General features: G+C 39.5%; 1 protein-coding gene across 1 annotated transcript; it reads left to right on the forward strand.

Moving 5' to 3' along the window:
• Window positions 1-487: 487 nt before the first annotated feature.
• On the forward strand, window positions 488-15546 carry LOC122669554 (UDP-rhamnose/UDP-galactose transporter 6-like). Its single transcript, XM_043866340.1, has 5 exons — window positions 488-677; window positions 1965-2149; window positions 2245-2445; window positions 2542-2703; window positions 14980-15546. The coding sequence occupies exons 1-5, from the start codon at window positions 548-550 to the stop codon at window positions 15307-15309; spliced, it is 1008 nt and encodes a 335-aa protein (XP_043722275.1). The 5' UTR covers window positions 488-547; the 3' UTR covers window positions 15310-15546.
• The last annotated feature ends 3608 nt before the right edge of the window (window positions 15547-19154 follow it).

Raw genomic sequence — 19154 nt, forward strand, 5'->3', positions numbered from 1 at the left:
CTTCTGCTTCGCGAGTTGTTTTCGAGTTAAGACCGTTTTTGGGCTGTGGGGACTGGAGTGGAGCGCTCTTGTGGTATTATAAATTTGTAATAGCGGTTCGAGACTTGAGATTTGAGAGTGAGGTTTAGCAGGAAAAGCGGAGGACGACGACATCCTGTTCTCGCTTTTCTTCATTAACGAAGATCTTCAGAAGCTCGCTTGCTGCTGGATCTCAGCTTCTGTTTCCGCATTCTAGATTTCAGGAACCCTAATTCTCTTATTGGATCTCAGATCGGTTCAAAGTCTCTGTTCAGGTTTGTTTCGATTCGATCCAAGCGATATTTTTCTTTGGTGTTTCAGTTGTGAGAAGTAATTCTCATGGACTTGGTACGGATCTATGAAATGATTCATTGGAGTTTCTTTCGTCATAATTCTGTCTCTAAATTGCCTTAATTTCACTTGTTCATCATTCCAGATGCATTCGCTGGATTACTAGTTTTCCTTCTGTTTCCTTTTTATGGATATAAAGGAAGGATAAGTAAATACCAAGAAAGACGCATAGAGGAAAATGGCTCCAGCGAGCAAGTCTGACAAGAAGGCTGCACTAGATGCAGCGTCATGGATGTTCAACGTCGTCACTTCCGTCGGGATCATCATTGTCAATAAAGCCTTAATGGCCACCTACGGCTTCAGCTTTGGTAGACTTTTTAAACTCTCGCCATGTGTTTTGATAATTTGCTTACTCTGTTTCATCCTTGATATATCAAGTATTTTGTTGATTTGGGAAGTTGAATTCTTAGTTTCATGATGATGTCGATAAGTTATGTTTTTACTGGTATACAGAATTACTGGAACGACACGAAAAACCATTTAATTGTGTAATTGAAAAGTGAAATTATTGGTTCCAGTACTGTTTTCCCCAATTTCTTCGTGTCTGGAGACCGTTGTTGGCTGAGGAAACTATTCTAATATGCTCTAGGCGATGATGGATTCTACCAGTGCCTTGGTAATCCAAGGACTTTTAAAATGTGAAAATTGCAATGGAGGAAGAAGAGGAAGATAGAAAGATAATGATATTGATTTTAAAAAGAAAAAAGAAAAATAACAATCAAATGAAAATGGTAGATCAACATTCCATTCCGGGCCTGCTGATGTTGATAACATGGTGCTAATGACCTGCTGATATTGAACATGATGCCTTCATTTCAAACCTACTGATGTTGATAACATGGTGCCACTGGCCTGCTGATGTTGGTAGATCACATGGTTGCCATGGCTTGCTGATGCTATAACATGATGTCTTCGTTTTTGGCTTGCTGATGTTAATATGATGTCAAGTAGCCTGTTGATGCTAAGAACATGATGCCTCTTCCGAATGTTGATTCCCCCTTTTCAAGTAAAAGATGAGAATCATATATATATATATATAGACTAAACTTGTAGAGTGTTGAGTTGTGGGTAGTTCTAGCAACTTCCACTTCTCATTTTGAATTTGAATTTGAACATCTTTAGGTGGTTACGTAACTGTCCATGACCTCCTACACCACTGTCCCACTTTGTTGTTCAAATTAAAAAAGGAACCCATTTCATGGCACGTGCAATGCACGGCTTTGAAGTATGCATGGTGTTTCAGTCAAGGACAGAAAATAGAGTATAAAAATAGGGTGTAAACAAGTACTTTTTCATGCCCTGAATGCCTGTATTATTTTTGTTTCTCAAATTCAATTTTCTCCTTTTATATTCTGAAGTCTCTCTTGTTTGCTTCTGGCTATAGAGGTCTTGTTCTATGAGTTTCTCTCCCCCCCACCCCCCCCCCCCCTTTTTCTTTTTTGAATAGTGACTTATCAAATGTTGTCTTTTTGGGATTCATGTTACATTTTTGGTTTAACTCGTCCAGGATTCTATTATATTTTTATCTGTCTCAAATTTACATGATTTGCCTGTTACTAATCCTGAAATTGGTCAATTTTTATGTTCTCTTGCAGCCACAACGTTGACTGGTTTGCACTTTGCCACCACCACCTTGATGACTCTTATTCTCCGGTGGCTAGGATACATCCAACCCTCCCATCTACCACTAGCGGATCTTTTGAAATTTGTATTCTTTGCAAACTTCTCCATTGTTGGAATGAATGTGAGTCTAATGTGGAATTCTGTGGGCTTTTATCAGGTCAGTTCTGGTGGATCACCATTATTATTTTGTTTATTGATTGAAAATGTTGAAAATTGCTACCTGAAATACCTTGTGAATTAAATTTTTTTTAGATTGCAAAGTTGAGTATGATCCCCGTATCCTGCCTTCTTGAAGTTGTCTTGGACAAGATGCGATACTCTAGAGATACAAAGCTTAGCATACTTGTGGTTCTACTGGGTGTTGGAGTATGCACTGTTACTGATGTGAGTGTTAATTCTAGAGGCTTTGTTGCTGCCTTTGTGGCGGTGTGGAGCACTGCTCTGCAACAGTATGTAAGTTGTTGATGAAAATCTCTTTTGCCAGTTAAACACTTTAAAAAATATAAATTCTATTTCTGTCTTGTAACTCTGCTTATTTTGTCTGTGCAGTATGTGCATTTCCTCCAAAGGAAGTATTCACTCGGATCTTTCAACCTGCTAGGTCATACTGCACCGGCCCAGGCTGCTTCGCTGCTGCTGTTGGGGCCATTTCTGGATTACTGGTTAACAAACAAAAGAGTTGACACCTATGACTATAATGTCATATCTACGGTAAGTACTGCAAATGTGTAACAAATAATGACTTGTGGACCTGAATCTTGCTTTTAAATATTCTTTAATTACTAAATTAATCTCTGTTACGCTCTCTGTGTTTGAAAGTGCTTCTTTTTGAAGTTATTTTTTTCAATAAATTATGCGAAGATGTGTTTCGATGTGGATCTAGTTGGTTGCCATGAAACATATGCCCATAATCCCTTGGATGCAGTTACATTTTCATGTGTTGTGCAAATCAGCAATAGCTTCTACCTCAGTGTGTACACATTGTAAACGTATTATCTTTAGCTCCACAATTAGCTTGTGTGGATAATTTTTTGTGTTCTAAAAACTATTCTAGATACCCATTTGAATGTAGGCATGTATCATGGGTTTAACTTATGGTCTATTCCATTTTGGGAGTTCAGCCAACCATACAATTTTGTAGGCCTATGATACTTTATTACTCAGATTGTGAATATCTCTGGTGTAACAGAACTAGGAAAGATAAACCAGCAATAGAAGGAAAGAAAGAAGAAGAAGAGAACTCTGCGATTTCAAGAAACTGTAAAACCGTGACTGTACAATCCACCATTCACACACCTTCAATATATAATGTTTACAAACCTAGAAATCATACTAGCAAGAGGAATCATTTTTAAGATAGGAAACAATCTGGAAACCTAATCTTTAGAGAATCCGCAGGGCTCTTAAAGATGCAAAACTAATGTGTACATGATCATATATACCCCCACGGTAAACATGATCATATATCCCATACATAATCTCGATAATCTCAACACTCCCCTTCAAGCTGGAGCATACAAATCATCCATGCTCAGCTTGACACAATTCCTTCGAAAAGTAGGCCCAAATAGTGGCTTAGTAAACATATCACCAAGTTGATTAATAAAGGCAACAAATGGAGTAACAATCAGCTTTTTCATGACAGCATCCTGTACGAAATGACAGTCAACTTCTATGTGCTTAGTCCATTCATGAAACAAATGATTGCTAGCGATGTAGATGGTAGCCTGGTTATCACAATTCACAATACATTTTCATAGGATGAGGGACAGGAAACCCATTTCTTGAAGAATAGAGCACAACGATATTAACTCAGCAGCAGTATGAGCCATAGCCTAATATTCTGCTTCAACATTAGATCTAGGCTTCTTACTATGCCATGTAACTAGATTACTACCAACAAATGTACAAAAACCTATAGTAGATATTCTATCACCATCTGCACCAGCCCACTCAACACCTGAATACCTTACCAGATCAATATTTTGATGAGGACGATAAATAAGTCCTTTGCCTGGAGCTCCCTTTAGATACCTTAGGATTCTACAAGCAGCTTCCCAGTGAATCTTTTTCGGTGCTTGCATAAACTGAATAATAACCCCAATGGAAAAAGAAGCATCTGGTCTAGTAACTATTAAATAAATCAACTTTCCTAGAAGCTTTTTGTATCGGTGTACATCGGTAAAGTCCTCATCTGTCATAGTAGCAAACTTTTGATGGGGATCCATAGAAGTGTCCACTGGTTTAGAAGCAAACATACCAGTTTCAGACAATAGGTCTAACACATACTTTTGCTATGAGAGACTAATTCCTTTCTTATGACAAAGAACTTCAATTTCAAGAAAATACTTGAGGTTGCCAAGTCCTTCATCTGAAAATGCTGATATAAGTAACTCTAAACTTCAGATTCCAGAAGTATCACTTCCAGAGTTTATAGTATCATCAACATAGACAATCAAAATGACCACCTTCGACCCTTAGCGACAAAAAAAATATTGAGTGATCTGAATAACACTGTGAGAAACCATAACTAGTAATCACAAAACTAAACTTGTCAAACCAGGCCCGAGGGGATTGTTTCAAACCATATATAGCTTTTCATAACCTACAAACTTGTGCAGGCTTCTCCCCCTGAGCAACATACGTAGGAGGTTGCTCCATATAAACCTTTTCATCAAGATCACCATATAAAAAAGCATTCTTAATATCCAGTGGCTAAAGAGGTCAATTAAGATTAACAACAAGAGTGATGGAAGCCTCAAGCTAGGCTGCTGCCTATTGGAACTCGGATTGGGATGGGTGCCGCACTCAACTAGACCAATGAACCCGGGTATAAGGCAGATTTGCGCAATCTTGGTAAAATAGACATACCTCTTTGGATTTAACTTGGAATAAGTTGATTCCAATGCCAAATTAAAAAGGACTCGTGGGGCTACAACTTTGGTGAAGAAAGGTTTCTTAGATTCTAACCATAAAGGGGTCGAAATTGCTCGTGAAGTGAGGGCTTTTGCATAGGACCAAATCTCGAATCAAGGGAAAAAAGTTGCAATTATTTGATATGCAACTATTGGAATGAAATGGGAATGAAATGAGCTTGGTTATGGGGTTCAATTGCACAAATTTGCCTTCTACCCGAGTTCATTGGTCTAGCTGACTGCGATACCCATCTCTTTCCCAATCCGAGTTCTAGTTGCCTAGCTTGAGGCTTGCATCATTTGATATTAGAGCTTTGGAGGAAAGTAAAAGTTGTAATGGCACTAGGTAGAGAGTTACTGATGCAGATTCATCATAGAAGATCGGGAGGGCTGCTACTTATCTCCTTGCATCTTGTAGATCGGGAGGTCTTTCTTCTTCTTCAATCAAACTTCCTCAACTTGCTGCTACAGAAGATCTGCAGATCCGGTGAGTTGTTTGTTAATTTAGTTATTCCCTTCTTCCCCTAACCTTCTACAGCTAACCCTAACACCCCCTTTTTTAATTTTATTTGAGTTCCTTAACCCTGAATCACTCACAGCCCCATTCCCCCATCAATTCCATCGATTCCCGTCCTAAACCCTAGAATTAACCTAAATCCTAGTGCTGTCCATTCGAACCAGCAACCCCTTTCGCTATTGATCCTATTATCTGGCTCCTAGTAGGTCTCCTACCTATCTAGGACTACATTAGTTACACGTGCAACTCTCGTGGAGGATGTCAATGCAAGAGAAGGAAATTTGCATCTTCGGCATCGAATTGCTGAGTTGAGAATACATTACATGAACCAGCTTTGTTCGTGTCTAGCAAAACAAACATCATCTACGAACAATTTTCTATGCTGTATGGCAAAGTAGATGTCGTCAACAAACCAATATCTGTGACGTGCGAGTATTTTTGCATGTTCAACAAGACGAATGGGGATTTCATATTATTCCCGAGAAGGAATGATGCAAGATAGAGAACGGGATTGATTAGATAGACTAGAGGAAGGCATTCGATTAATAAGATAACAGGCAATGAGAACATCAGACCAAAAATGTTTTGGAATAGATATATTAAACATAAGAGAACGAGCAATATCTAACAATTAACAAATTGCGATCTTTACGTTCAGCCACCCCATTTTTTGAGGGGTGTATGAACAACCCGTTTGATGAATAATGCCATGATCTAAACAAAAGTTAGTAATCTCAAGCTGTGCATATTCAAGAGCATTGTCAGATTAGAAAACTTTAAGAGAAGTATCAAACTGAGTTTTTATTTCATTGTAGAAGTATTTAAAAACTAACAAGAATTTGGACTGATCTCTTAACAAATATAACCAAGTTATACGGGGGTGATCGTCCACAAAATTAACTAAGTAAGAGAAACCTAACCTATTTTTAACACGACAAGGACCCCAAATGTTAGAATGGACTAACAAAAACAAAGACGGACTTCTAGACTCAGTACGAGAGGGAAACGATGACCGATGATGTTTTCCCAACTCACAAGCTTCACACTGAAGACGGTTGATAGACTTGCAACTTGGAGCCATGCGTTGGAGCTTAGGTAGAGACAAATGACCTAGACAAACATGCCAATGAAAAGGAGATGGTTCACTAGTGGTAGTAGTAGCAGCAGTAGAAGGTCCAATACCATCTAAGTAATAAAGTCCAGCTTGCTCAAGCCCTCCACCAATCGTCCTCCCTGTCTGAAGGTCCTGAAAAACACAATAGGAATTATAGAATGTAACGGAACAGTTAAGCATTTTAGTGAGTTAACTGACAAATAAAAGGCTTAATTGTAACAGTGGAACATTAAAGACAAAGGACAATGTGAAGAAAGACAGAAATTGAGAAATCCTTGGTTGATCGATGAGATCAGCCAAGCCTTATATTTATAGTTTTAGGAATTACAATCAAAAGTAAAAAATAACCCTAGTAGAATACATAAAAAATAAAAACATAAAGCTGTAAAAGACCAAAATACCCCCCACGGTATTCTGGTGTATCTTCCCCCCCAAGTTGGAGCAAAAATATCACTCATGCCCAACTTGACTAAACTAGGATGGAAGACCTTTCCAGGCAGTCCCTTGGTGAACATATCAGCAAGCTGATCAGTAGACTTCACATAAGGAACACAAATAAGACCTTCTTCTAACTTTTCCTTGATGAAATGCCTATCCACCTCAACATGCTTTGTACGGTCATGCTGTCCCGGATTATATGCAATACTAATGGCAGCCTTGTTGTCGCAATACAGCATCATAGGAAGGCGAATAGGAACTCCAAGATCTTGTAGTAAACCTTTCAACCAGAGTAGCTCACAAATACCTTGTGCCATAGCACGAAATTCTGCCTTAGTACTTGAACGAGCCACCACATTTTGCTTCTTGCTACGCTAGGTGACAAGATTGCCACCCACAAAAGAACAATAACCAGAAATAGACTTACGGTCTGGGGAACTGCCCAATCTGCATCAGTATATGTCTCAATCCGCAGGTGACCATGGGGAGACAAGAGAATTCCTTTCTCAGGAGCTGACTTCAAGTAGTGAAGAATCCGAAGAACAGGCTCCATATGTGAAGTATAGGGATCATGCATAAATTGACTGACAAGACTTATAGCAACAACAATGTCGGATCAAGTATGAGAGAGATAAAACAACTTTTCCACTAGTCTTTGATATCTCCCTTTATCAACCGGGTTACCCTCCTTTTCCTTGAGACGATCATTGGCAGCCATAGAAGTATCTGAAGGATTACACCCTAACAAACCAGTCTCAGTCAGTAGGTCTAGGACATACTTTCGTAGGGAAAGAAAGATGCCTTTCGAAGATCTGGCAACTTCAATCCCAAGCAAATACCTTAGTTTCCCTAGATCCTTAATCTCGAACTCTTGGCCAAGAAATGTTTTCAACCTGCTGATCTCAACACAATCATTGCTAGTAACCACAATATCATCAACGTCGACTATCAAGATAGTGAGTTTTTCACTAGCCCTCTTTATAAAGAGAATGTGATCTGCATTACTCTGCTTGTAGCCTACAGAAACCATTGCTTTGTGAAAACGGCCAAACCATGCCCAAGGGGACTGTTTCAACCCATAAAGAGCACGCTTCAATCTACACACCTTGCCTCGATTGCTATCACAAGAGAACCTTGGTGGAATGTCCATATATACCTCCTCATCGAGTTCCCCATTGAGAAAAGCATTCTTCACATCAAGTTGTTGCAAGTCCCATCCAAGATTAACTGCACAAGATAGTAATACTTGGACAATATTTAGCTTAGCGATAGGGGCAAAGGTCTCCTGGTAATTGATCTCATATGTCTGAGTAAGTCCTTTGGCCACAAGGCGTGCCTTATACCTATCCACAGTGCCATCCACCTTCTGTTTCACTACAAACACCCACTTGCATCCGACAGTCCGCTTCCCTGGTGGATGAGTCATAAGCTCCCATGTGTTATTTTTTTTTCAAGGTGTCCATTTCTTCCATCATTGCTACCTTGCACTTTCCATCTGTAAGAGTTTCCTGCCAATTTTGAGGAATACGAACAAAAGAAAGAGAAGAAACAAAAGCACGAAAAGATGGAGAAAGAGAATCATAAGAAACAACATGAGATAAAGGGTGTTGAGTGCAAGTCCTCACACCTTTGCGAAGAGCAATGGGGAGATCCAAAGAAGTATTACCAGGTGGAGAAGTAGGTTCCGGATCTGGAGTTGGTAACTGGACGGGAACTTGTGTCACAGTGGATTGAAGCTCTCTAGGTCTGGTCCTGCTCCTTGCAAAAACCTTCAAATTTGTTGCATCAATCCTCCGCTGAAATTCACCAATGGTTCTCTGGACTGGGGTGACCTCCCCTTGAGCAGGATCCTCAGGAACCTCCCCCAGTGCAGGAACATCTCCCCCTGAAGGAGAATAGGGAACCTCCCCCTGTGTAGGAATATCTCCCCCTGACGTAGAGGGAAGGATAAGGGGTAGGCACACTCGGAACAGCAAAGACAGCAGGGGTAGACTCATCATATACATGCCTAAGAGGGGGTCAACGGTCAACACATCTTTACTAACACTCTCCCCCTGAAGAGGTGGGGACGAATAAGATGAGAGAGACTCATGGAAGATAACATCCATACTGACCATGGTATGGCGAGCAGGAGGATAATAACACTTGTATCCTTTCTGGGTAGCAAAGTAACCTAAGAAAATGCAGCGGAGACCATGGGGCTCAAGTTTGCTAGGAGATCTAGTATCCCTAGCATAACACACACACTCACAAACCTGTGGGGGGAACAACATAAAAGGAAGAGCCATGTAAAAGCTCAACAGGGGACTTGGAGGCAAGAACCCGAGTAGGCAGCCTATTAATCAAATAGGCTGCAGTCAGAACAGCATCCCCCCAATAAAAGGAGGGAACATGGCGAGCAAACATAAGGGCCCGAGCCACCTCCAAGAGATGGCGATTCTTTCTCTCAACTACACCATTTTGGGCTGGAGTGTCAACACAGCTAGTTTGATGTAAGATGCCATGGGTAACAAGGTATTGTTGGAACTGACCTTCCATATGCTCTTTCCCATTGTCACTCCTCAAAATTTTGAGAGTGGCATTAAACTGGGTCAGGACCATTTTATGAAAATGCTGAAAACAAGAGAAGACATCACTCTTGTTATGCATGAGGTACACCCAAGTGAAATGGGAATGACAGTCAATGAAAGTAACGTACCACCGTTGGCCATTAAGAGAGGCCTTACGACTAGGTCCCCACACATCAGTATGAATCAATTGGAATAGGGAAGAACTTCTTTTATTAGATATAGGATAAATCGATCGTGTCTGTTTGGCCAAGACACAAGCCTCACAAAAAAATTCTTCCTTATTACAATGTTTAAACAATGCTGGAAATAAATGAGATAAAGTACTTAAAGGGGGGTGTCCTAATCTAGAATGCCATTGGTGAAGTTCAGAGGAAGAAGAAGATGGCTGACATAACTGAGAAGGCAAAGCCTGTTGCGGTCCATTGTCAAGAAGGTACAATCCACCATGCACTCTACTCGATCCAATCATCTTCCCCGAGTCCAGTTCCTAAAAGACACAATGAGTAGGAAAAAAAATCACCTTGCAATTCAAAGATTTAGTAATACTACTAATAGAGACAAGATTAGTAGTAAAGTTTGGAATGTGCAAAGAAGAGGACAAGGTAAGTGAAGGGGAACAACTGATGGACCCCTTTTCTGAAACAGAGGAGAGGGAACCATCAGCCACCCTAACTTTATCTTTGCCAGAGGTAGAGGAATAGGTATAAAAAAGGGTAGAAGAACCTGTCATGTGGTCAGTGGCACCGGAGTCTATAATCCATGGAGTGGAGACAACCGATGCACAGTGACCAGCAAAAGAAATACCTGAGCGGGCAAAGTGGGAACCTGATGGAGTGGAATAATCGGCAGGAACAGATGTAGTAGATGCAGTGGAAGACTGTAGCAAACGCCGGAGAGCCTGGAACTCCTCCTGGGAGAAACAGTTTTCAGTAGTGGGCACTGTAGCTACACTTTCAGTGTGATTTGCTTTGTTTTTAGGTTTAGCACGACCACGTTTAGCCTCAAAATCAGCAGGCTTCCCATGTAATTTCCAGCACTAGGCCTTAGTGTGGTAGAGTTTGTTGCAATGTTCACACCTGAGAGGCTCCCTGGTAGGAGCAGCAGTAGTAGTAGCAGCAGTAGCACTAGTGTCAGATGGAGGAGCTTTAGAACCAGCAGCCTGGAGGGCTGATCTTTCAACTGTAGGACCCAACACCATGGCAGCCTGACGGGTTTCCTCAGTATGAACATAAGAGAAGGCCTGCTCCAGTGTAGGGAAAGGCACCCTACCAAGTACTTGCACACGAATTGGATCATAATCAGCATTAAGACCAGCCAAAAAATCATAAACACGGGCCTTATCCACATAGGCCGAATAGGCAGTAACATATGCAGCTGTAGAGGGCTGAAAGGGAGCATAATGGTCCAACTGTTGCCATAGACTTTTGAGGGCAGCATAGTACTTAGTAACCGACAGCTCCTTTTGGGTGGTAGAATGAAGTGTCTTCCGGATGTCATAAACCTGTGCATCATTCCCCAACTGTCCATAAGTGCCCTTAGCAACAGCCCATATTTGTGCGGCTGTGTCAAGGAGAAGGTACTGGCTGGAAAGTTCCTGTGGCATGGAGTTCAAGACAAAAGACATAACCATAGCATCATTGGCAGCCCAGCGAGTCTTGGCATGGCCTTCTTCAGTAGGCTGGTTAGAGGTGCCAGTAAGATGTCCACTCAGGCCTCTGCCAGCCACAGTCACGGAGAGAGACCTGGTCCACATGAGATAATTGGTGCCATCGAGTTTAATGGAGAGGCAGCATAAGGGAGGAATTCTGTCCGGGGCTGAGAATCACCTCCATTGGTAGCCGTGGTAACTTCAGAGTCTCCCATGGTGTAAATAGAGCCTTGGTAGCAACAAGCAGCGCTAAATCCCAAAAAATCGATAAGCAGGGTTTTGGAAGAAAACTCCGAAAGGTATGATCGATTGGGATTAGGGGTCTTCAAAACTTGAAAAAAACACTGTCTAGTGTGGCTTGAAGTGAGGTAAGAATACTCTCCAAAAAGCAGTCCACGCAGAGAACAAAATAACCCAAATCGATAAGTGTCAAGGTTTTTCAAAAAACCCTGAAAGGAGATCGATATGGAGAAATCCCTCAATGCTGTGAATGAAAACCTGTTATAGGTACTGTCCAAAATCTGCTGTGATGGATCTCAAAAGGAAAAGCAGCTTCAAAGGCAAAGAGAGAGCTGATCTTCAATAGTAGAGAATTCCAAAAAAAATCGCAGAAGCAGGGACAGCAGCCATCAAACTGTAGAAGCTAGTAAATCATCAAGTGAAGAGGTGATGAATTAGGGCAGCATCTAGATCATACGATCACCTCATTAGATCTGCCCTAATGTGTGAAGAGAAACAAAGAAAAAGGTGGAGAAGATCGAGTAGGAGAGGGAGGGGGGGGGAAGAGGATCGAGTGGAAGGAGAAGAAAGGAGAAACAAAGGAAGGGGTGGGGCTAGAAAGAGGTTAGATCAGAGAATACTGCTCTGATACCATGAAGAAAGAAAGAATTGATCGATGAGATCAGCCAAGCCTTATATTTATAGTTGTAGGAATTACAACCAAAAGTAAAAAATAACCCTAGCAAAACTGACATAGCTAGGAATACATAAAAAATAAAAACATAAAGCTGTAAAAGACCAGAATACCCCCCACGGTATTCTGGTGTATCTTATTCAACACAATGTTAAAGAAGAAGTAGGAGATACAGTACCATGACCAGTGTCATTAGTGGAGGAAGGAACCATTAGCAAGAATAACAGGGAAAGCAGAGTTAAGAGAAGATAAAGATGAAAATAATTCTGATTTACCACTCATGTGAGTGGAAGCACCAGAATCAATAATCCAGAGAGTGAAAGAAGTGGTGAAAAGGTAGGCAGAAGTACCTGTGTGAGCTAAAGTGGCTGTGGAAGTGGAAGCTGTAGTCTCAAGTTGCTGGAGACGTTTGAGAATTTGGTTATAGTCATCTCGAGACACAGAAATAGTAGAAGAAACCCCGGATACTGATGTAGTAGTGTCACCAATAGAGGCATGCTCAGTGGTATTCTCAGTTGTTGTAGTGTTGGCTAACTGGTTTTCCGTGCTTAGCCCAACACGTACCAACACTATATGATTAAGTTTGTTGCAAAAAGCACAATGTCTAGAAGACTTGTCAGAATACTGGCCACTGGTACCTCGGCCACCATTACCTCGATCATGGCCTCTGGAAGAACCACGACCCCTTCCATTAGAGGAGCCACACCCCCGAGTAGCAGTAAAAGCAAAACCTTCTTTCAGAGAAGGTGTATTAGTACCCTTGAGAGGGGTAGACATACGCTGCAACCGAGAAAAGGTTTCATTGAGAGAGGGAACCTTTTCTCCAGTAAGGTGGTGTCTCTTCACGGATTGATAGTCAGGGTGTAATCCAGCTAAAAAATTAGCAACATAAAATTCAGCTTTCTGGGCCTTGAGTTGCTCCAAATCATTAGTGAGGAGTTGATGCATTTGAAGTTCTTCAATGATACCTTTGTATCCACTAAAGTACCCATTGAGAGATTATCTCCTTGCATGAAGGTGACCATCTCGTCATATAGTTCATAAATTCAAGATAGGTTCTTTTCCTGGGAAAAACTTTCACAAAGATCATTCCAAATCCCTTTGTCAGTCGGATGAAATATAACATTAGAAACAATAGTGGTATCGAGACCATTCCGTAACCTTATTTTAGGGTTGAATCTTCACGCATCCACTCCTCATAAGAAGTAACAGAATCTGAGGCTGCGTTTGGTATGCATTCTTGGAATGCGTTCTAGCCGATATCGCATTCTCGAATGATAAAAATAGTTTTTTTTTTTTTTATCGTCCAAGAATGCAAAATTGGCCTAAAATGCATTCCAAGAATGCATATCAAACACAGCCTGAGTCTTTCAGATCATAAGTGGGAGGATCTTTGGTAAGATATTTCATCTTACCCTTTGCATGTATGCATACTCAACAGCTTGAGCCCAGAGCATGTAATTTGAAACCCCATTCAATTTAATATTAGTTATCTGAACTTGAACTGAATTAACTGGGGCTTAGAGTCAGACATCATGTAAAACTCAAGTAGAAATCTATTACAACTTCAGATCAGATCTTAATCCAGCAAAACAATAGCGGAAAATAAAAAAATAGGCCACAGGGCTATCCAGAAACAAGAAGTCCAAAAAAGAAGCTTGCAGACTCTGGTTTTTGAAAGAAAATTAGACAAACAAAAGAAGAGCAAAATAACCTGTAATTACCACCGAAGAAGGTACTATGGTAGGGGAACTAAGTCCCAAATTATCAGCCTGATATGATGATGTGATCAGGAGATATCAATAAAAAATAAGAGGTCACAAACTTGGACTAAAAACAAAGTAGTGGCCGGATAGCAGAAGAAATCAGATTCCAGAACATTAGACCATAAATTGTTCCTCAAATTGGGATTGAGAATACCTCTAGGTGGTAGTAAATAACTCCCAGAAAATCAGGCTCATCAGTTGGTGGTGACAGAAGTAATCTGATCTTCAATAAAATTGAAGAGAAATCCAGAAATCTGAAACTGCAAGCACAATCTTCAGGAATGTTTAATGTCTGACTTCAAGAACTTGTAATCTTCATAAGAAACAGTAGTATAGCAATAAGGGGATCCTAGTTCATTTTCGTAGTATCAATAACTAGGACCAGTGTAGCAGATAGGCAGCATAAGGATTGCTGCAACCAGAATCGACTTAGGTCTTTAAAGAGACTCTCAAAACAGCCTAAGAAGATGATCTATCACTGACTTATCAGTGCTCTGATACCATGTACATAACTAGGAAAGATAAATAGAAGGAAAGAAAGAAGAAGAAGAGAACTCTGCGATTTCAAGAAACTGTAAAACCGTGACTACAATCCACCACTCACACACCTTCAATCTGTAACGTTTACAAACCTAGAAATCATACTAGCAATAGGAATCATTTTTAAGATAGGAAACTAATTTGGGAAACCTAATCGTTAGAGAATCCGCAGGACTTTTAAAGATGCAAAACTAATGTGTACATGATCATATATACCTCCACGGTAAACATGATCATGTACCCCATACATAATCTCGATAATCTCAACGTCAGGGTTGCTATTGTTTTTGGCCTGCTAATTATACTATCTGTAGTCCATATAATGAAAATAAATGAATTGTTGGTTGTGTTTATATATGGTGTTGTGCACTTCCATTCAATATGCATGTATGTTTGCTTACATATTAGGGCATAATGTGGCATGAAGTATGTTTTAATTGTTTATGCATATATATTGGCTTTTGTTTCTGCTGCATAACACCTAGACATGCTTGTATGTATGGATATCTGAATCTAGATCAGTTTCTTCTAGTACTTGAGACAAAACATTTTGCTGGTCTATGCAGGTTTTCATTATGTTGTCATGCACCATTGCAGTAGGGACCAACCTAAGCCAATTCATCTGCATTGGCAGATTCACAGCTGTGTCTTTCCAAGTCCTTGGCCACATGAAGACTATACTTGTTTTGATCTTGGGATTCATCTTCTTTGGGAAGGAAGGCCTGAATTTACAAGTAGTTCTCGGCATGGTCATAGCAGTGGTGGGGATGATCTGGTATGGTAATGCATCATCTAAGCCTGGAGGAAAAGAGCGTCGAAGTCATTCAATGCCTAACAATAGACCACAAAAACATAGTGGGATGTCTGAGGCCAGTGAACTTGATGGGAAGGTCTAGAGTTAACAGAAGATGATAATATGATTTCTGTAACCTCATTGACATTAAGGTTAGAGCCTCGCTTTCATCTCTCTTTTTTTTCTTTTCCCCTTTCAATTTTGAGTCACCATTTTCTTTCGTTGATGTTGTATTTGTTTAAGGGAATGAATACTCTTAAAAAGGATGCAGTTTCCCTAAATATTCCTTTTGTTAAAATCATTATTTATAGTAATTTATTTTCTTCCAAATTTTCAAACTGTTTCTTTTTTCTGCTTCCTACTCCCCATCTTGATATAGAATCCCTGTGGAGGGAGTGTTATGATCTCTTTAGACTAGTGAACAATGGGAAGGAATAAGTCATCCAAGCTTGCTGCCGTGGCTTAGGCTTATTGCGGGTGCAGTGGATGGACTTTAAGTGCAATAAAGAATACTGGTTATTGTGCCTTATCACTTGTAATAACAAAGCAGAATGATTTATTGTAGAACTCCCTCTAGCCTTCCATGATGGTCTCAATCGTACTCACTGTTTAATTACATATGTGTAATAACCTGACTTGTTTTTGATGGGATTGTATTCCTCGTGCAAATAGTACATGGCTATTGTCGGTCCTGCACAAATTCTTGTGATCTTATCTTTTAAAGGCACACTTGTTGGTTGGATATGATTGGAACAGGATTCATCACTTCTTGGAGATGTTCTCTTGTTATTCTTTATGTAGAGTGTAGATCAAGTGATTTTTCTTTTTATTTGTTAGAGGTGGCTGAAATTAGAGCAATCGGACCAATATTTTCTAAGTTTTGTCAAATTTTGTTGCCTATATTTATCCCATACTTAATATATCATAGAACAAAGTATGAGAACACAACTTTCAGAAGCAAACTTTAACTATCCATAAAATGGCACTGTTCTACAGTATGTTTAGAGCTGCACAAGTCAAAAATTGCAACAAATCACAAATTGCACCCAATAACAGCTGCAACTTGAGCTTTGATGGTGGTGGATTCAGTGAATGAAGCTGTTATATCATTTTCCTTGACGCTATTAACACTTCTAGTATGAAGGTATTTGCTAGTACTGGGCCTATCCAGAGATAATATGATAAATTGACGGTCACATCCATTAACCTCAAAAACTAACTTTTTATTGACTTTGAACCTTGACGACTTGGTTGTGCTTGATCCTGATCCGTAACTATTGGTTCTTTCTGTTCATTGTAGTGAATTTTTTGGTGGAATTGCATGGTTTTATGGGTAAACATATTTGTTAAGTTTGTTCATGTTTTTGGAATTTTAAATGTCTTGGCATTGTTTGCTTTGTACCTTTTGATGAGTTTCTGGCTGAGCCTCACTGTTGGAAAGGATTAAATTTTCTAACTTGACATGAATTTCTTGCACATTTTTCGTGTAAAATAAGCTGTAAATCTCCTGCTGAACCAGAATCCAATGGTGATGTCCAGATCCTTGTGAATTCCAGATATATTGCATACCTGTAAGGGGGGCTGCTTTGATTCGATTCAATTTTGTTCTCGTTGATAAGGGTTGGTAAATGCTGATCTGTAGATGGAAAGTATCCATTTCTCTTGATTAATCTTCTGAAGAAAGAAAGATTATGAGGTACTTTTTACATGATTTCTGTTGAGATGATGTATCATATATCGTCCTTCCAATTATCCGGACAAATCCCATCTTCCAGCAAGTATCTTCTTGAGGTTGTGAAAGGATCATCACCTCCACCTCATCCAAATTTGCAGCATTTTTTCGTGCCTCCATTAATTGGGTCTCAACCAAACGGCAAAACAGACTATCAGAGCTAACTTGGGGTGCCTGGGCAGGCATATAAACAACTTTATCATCTTCTATAACAGCTTGTGAAGCACCAGGCTTATGCACTTGCTAGGAGTTGTTTGCAATTGATTCTGAGTTTGGACTAACAGAGTGAGGTCTGCCATCATTTTTTCAATTCCTTCATTTCTGCGTGTAACTGGGCATCTTCATATGGTGAAGTTTCCTATCATCTCAAAACTTCTCAGGCCAAAATTCACAATTGGCTAGAAGATCTTCAAAAAAGTTGACTTGGGACGATGGGAAGTGAGATGAGGATAGAGAACTAAAACTGTGTCATGCAGTTGGCAATGGGCATCACTAAACACAAAATCATAGGCCAAGCCAAGCCTTTCGAAACCTCAGGCCAGGCTAATTAAACTTGGCGTAGCAAGGCCCGAGCATAGATACAACTAAATCATACCAAATCATATATTTTTATGTGCCTCTTCAAGATCGAAGTTAGATGAAGTTCTATCGTTTTGTAATTTGGCACACCAATGCGTATGTAATGTCAACACTATACAGCGAATTCAAATGGATATATATTTTAGTAATAATTCGTAAGACCGAGTTTTTCACACCCACGGTGAAGGGAGATGACCGTGGCCATCAATGGTTCAATACCAATGACCAAGGGGAAGAAGGGTATTTTTTGAATTCATCAATAGGGATAGGAGTTTGTTGATGGGACTAGTCCTATCTTATGGTTCCATCACCAATGGGCAATGGATTCTTCCCCGAACTTTTGCCTAATTATAAACGGATATTCAAAAATCTGTATGCAATTTGAGTTCGTATCTGTTTAGGAAAATCTAAATCCGTTAGAAACTAATCGGATACGAATATGATAATCCCCCTATCCGACCGGTTATTATCCGATTCGTTTAGCAATCCGAGGGTAATAAAATATCTGAAATATATTATTACCGGAAAAAAATTATTTGAAATATATCTCTGTGTCCTTGTATCCTTTTAAGTTACCTTATTGGATTCTGTTATCTTATTTTTATAATTTTATAAGTTAATATAATGTGATTCTTTTTCTATATTTTTTATTGATTTATATATATTGTTTTATGCAATGTGATACATGGAATCACATATCTATGTGAAAAAATCAAAGACTAAGAAAAGTAGAAGAAAGGGTAATTATTGAACTCTCAACTCTCAACCCTAAGATGTCAACGGACAGTCAAAAATTCTTATTCGATCTGTGTTTATATCCATTTAGGAGAATCCATATTCAAAAAATCATTTTCCGAAAACTATCTGAATCTGTTCGAAAATCGATAGGATATTATCCGAATTCGTCCGAATATAAACGGATACGAATATGATAATGCCACTATTCGAACGAATTCGATCCGTTTACATTTCGACTGCTATGTAGCTTTTGAAACGCCACATCCCACCCCGCTCTCAAAAAAAATAAACAAAAACAAAAACAAAGAACTCATCTGGATGTGTTTGTCCAAACCTAGTCAAAATTTAGCCTTCAACTTTCAAATATTTTTTCAATATACCGGGATTGGGATCAGGATTTTTAAAATGGAATTTGTTGAGAAGAGATGCAGAAAAAACCTTCCTACTTGTGTGAGTAAAAAATGCAGCAGCTTACAAAAACGTATGTTGCTCACGAAATTGTATAGAAATGAAAAACATAAATGAACAAGTAAACACAAAACCAGAGGAACACCAGATTTAACATGAAAAGAAACGAAAAACATAAATGAACAAGTAAACACAAAACCAAAGGAACACCAAATTTAACGTGAAACGAAACCAAAAAACATAAATGAACAAGCAAACACAAAACCAAAGGAACTCCAAATTTAACGTGTAAAATCCTTCAATGTGAAGGGAAAAAACACAGGACGATTCTGAAAGCAATCCAATAAAATCAAATAAGAATTATAAACAATAAGCACTCAAGACTTTACAAGGTTATCTTAGACATCAACAAGATGCTACTCCTCTACCTCTTACTCGTCCCAAGAAAACGATCTCCTAAGCTTGAAGAAACTAATTGTTGCGGTGAAATC

The sequence above is a fragment of the Telopea speciosissima genome, chromosome 7 (genome assembly GCF_018873765.1).
Source record: "Telopea speciosissima isolate NSW1024214 ecotype Mountain lineage chromosome 7, Tspe_v1, whole genome shotgun sequence".
NCBI classification, from domain to species: Eukaryota; Viridiplantae; Streptophyta; class Magnoliopsida; order Proteales; family Proteaceae; genus Telopea; species Telopea speciosissima.

Excerpts from the sequence above, each read along its gene's own strand:
- LOC122669554 (XM_043866340.1), top strand. The coding sequence starts at position 548 with ATGGCTCCAGCGAGCAAGTCTGACAAGAAGGCTGCACTAGATGCAGCG. Across the intron at positions 678-1,964 it reads CACCTACGGCTTCAGCTTTG|CCACAACGTTGACTGGTTTG; the intron begins GTAGACTTTTTA and ends GTTCTCTTGCAG. Across the intron at positions 2,446-2,541 it reads GCACTGCTCTGCAACAGTAT|TATGTGCATTTCCTCCAAAG; the intron begins GTAAGTTGTTGA and ends TTGTCTGTGCAG.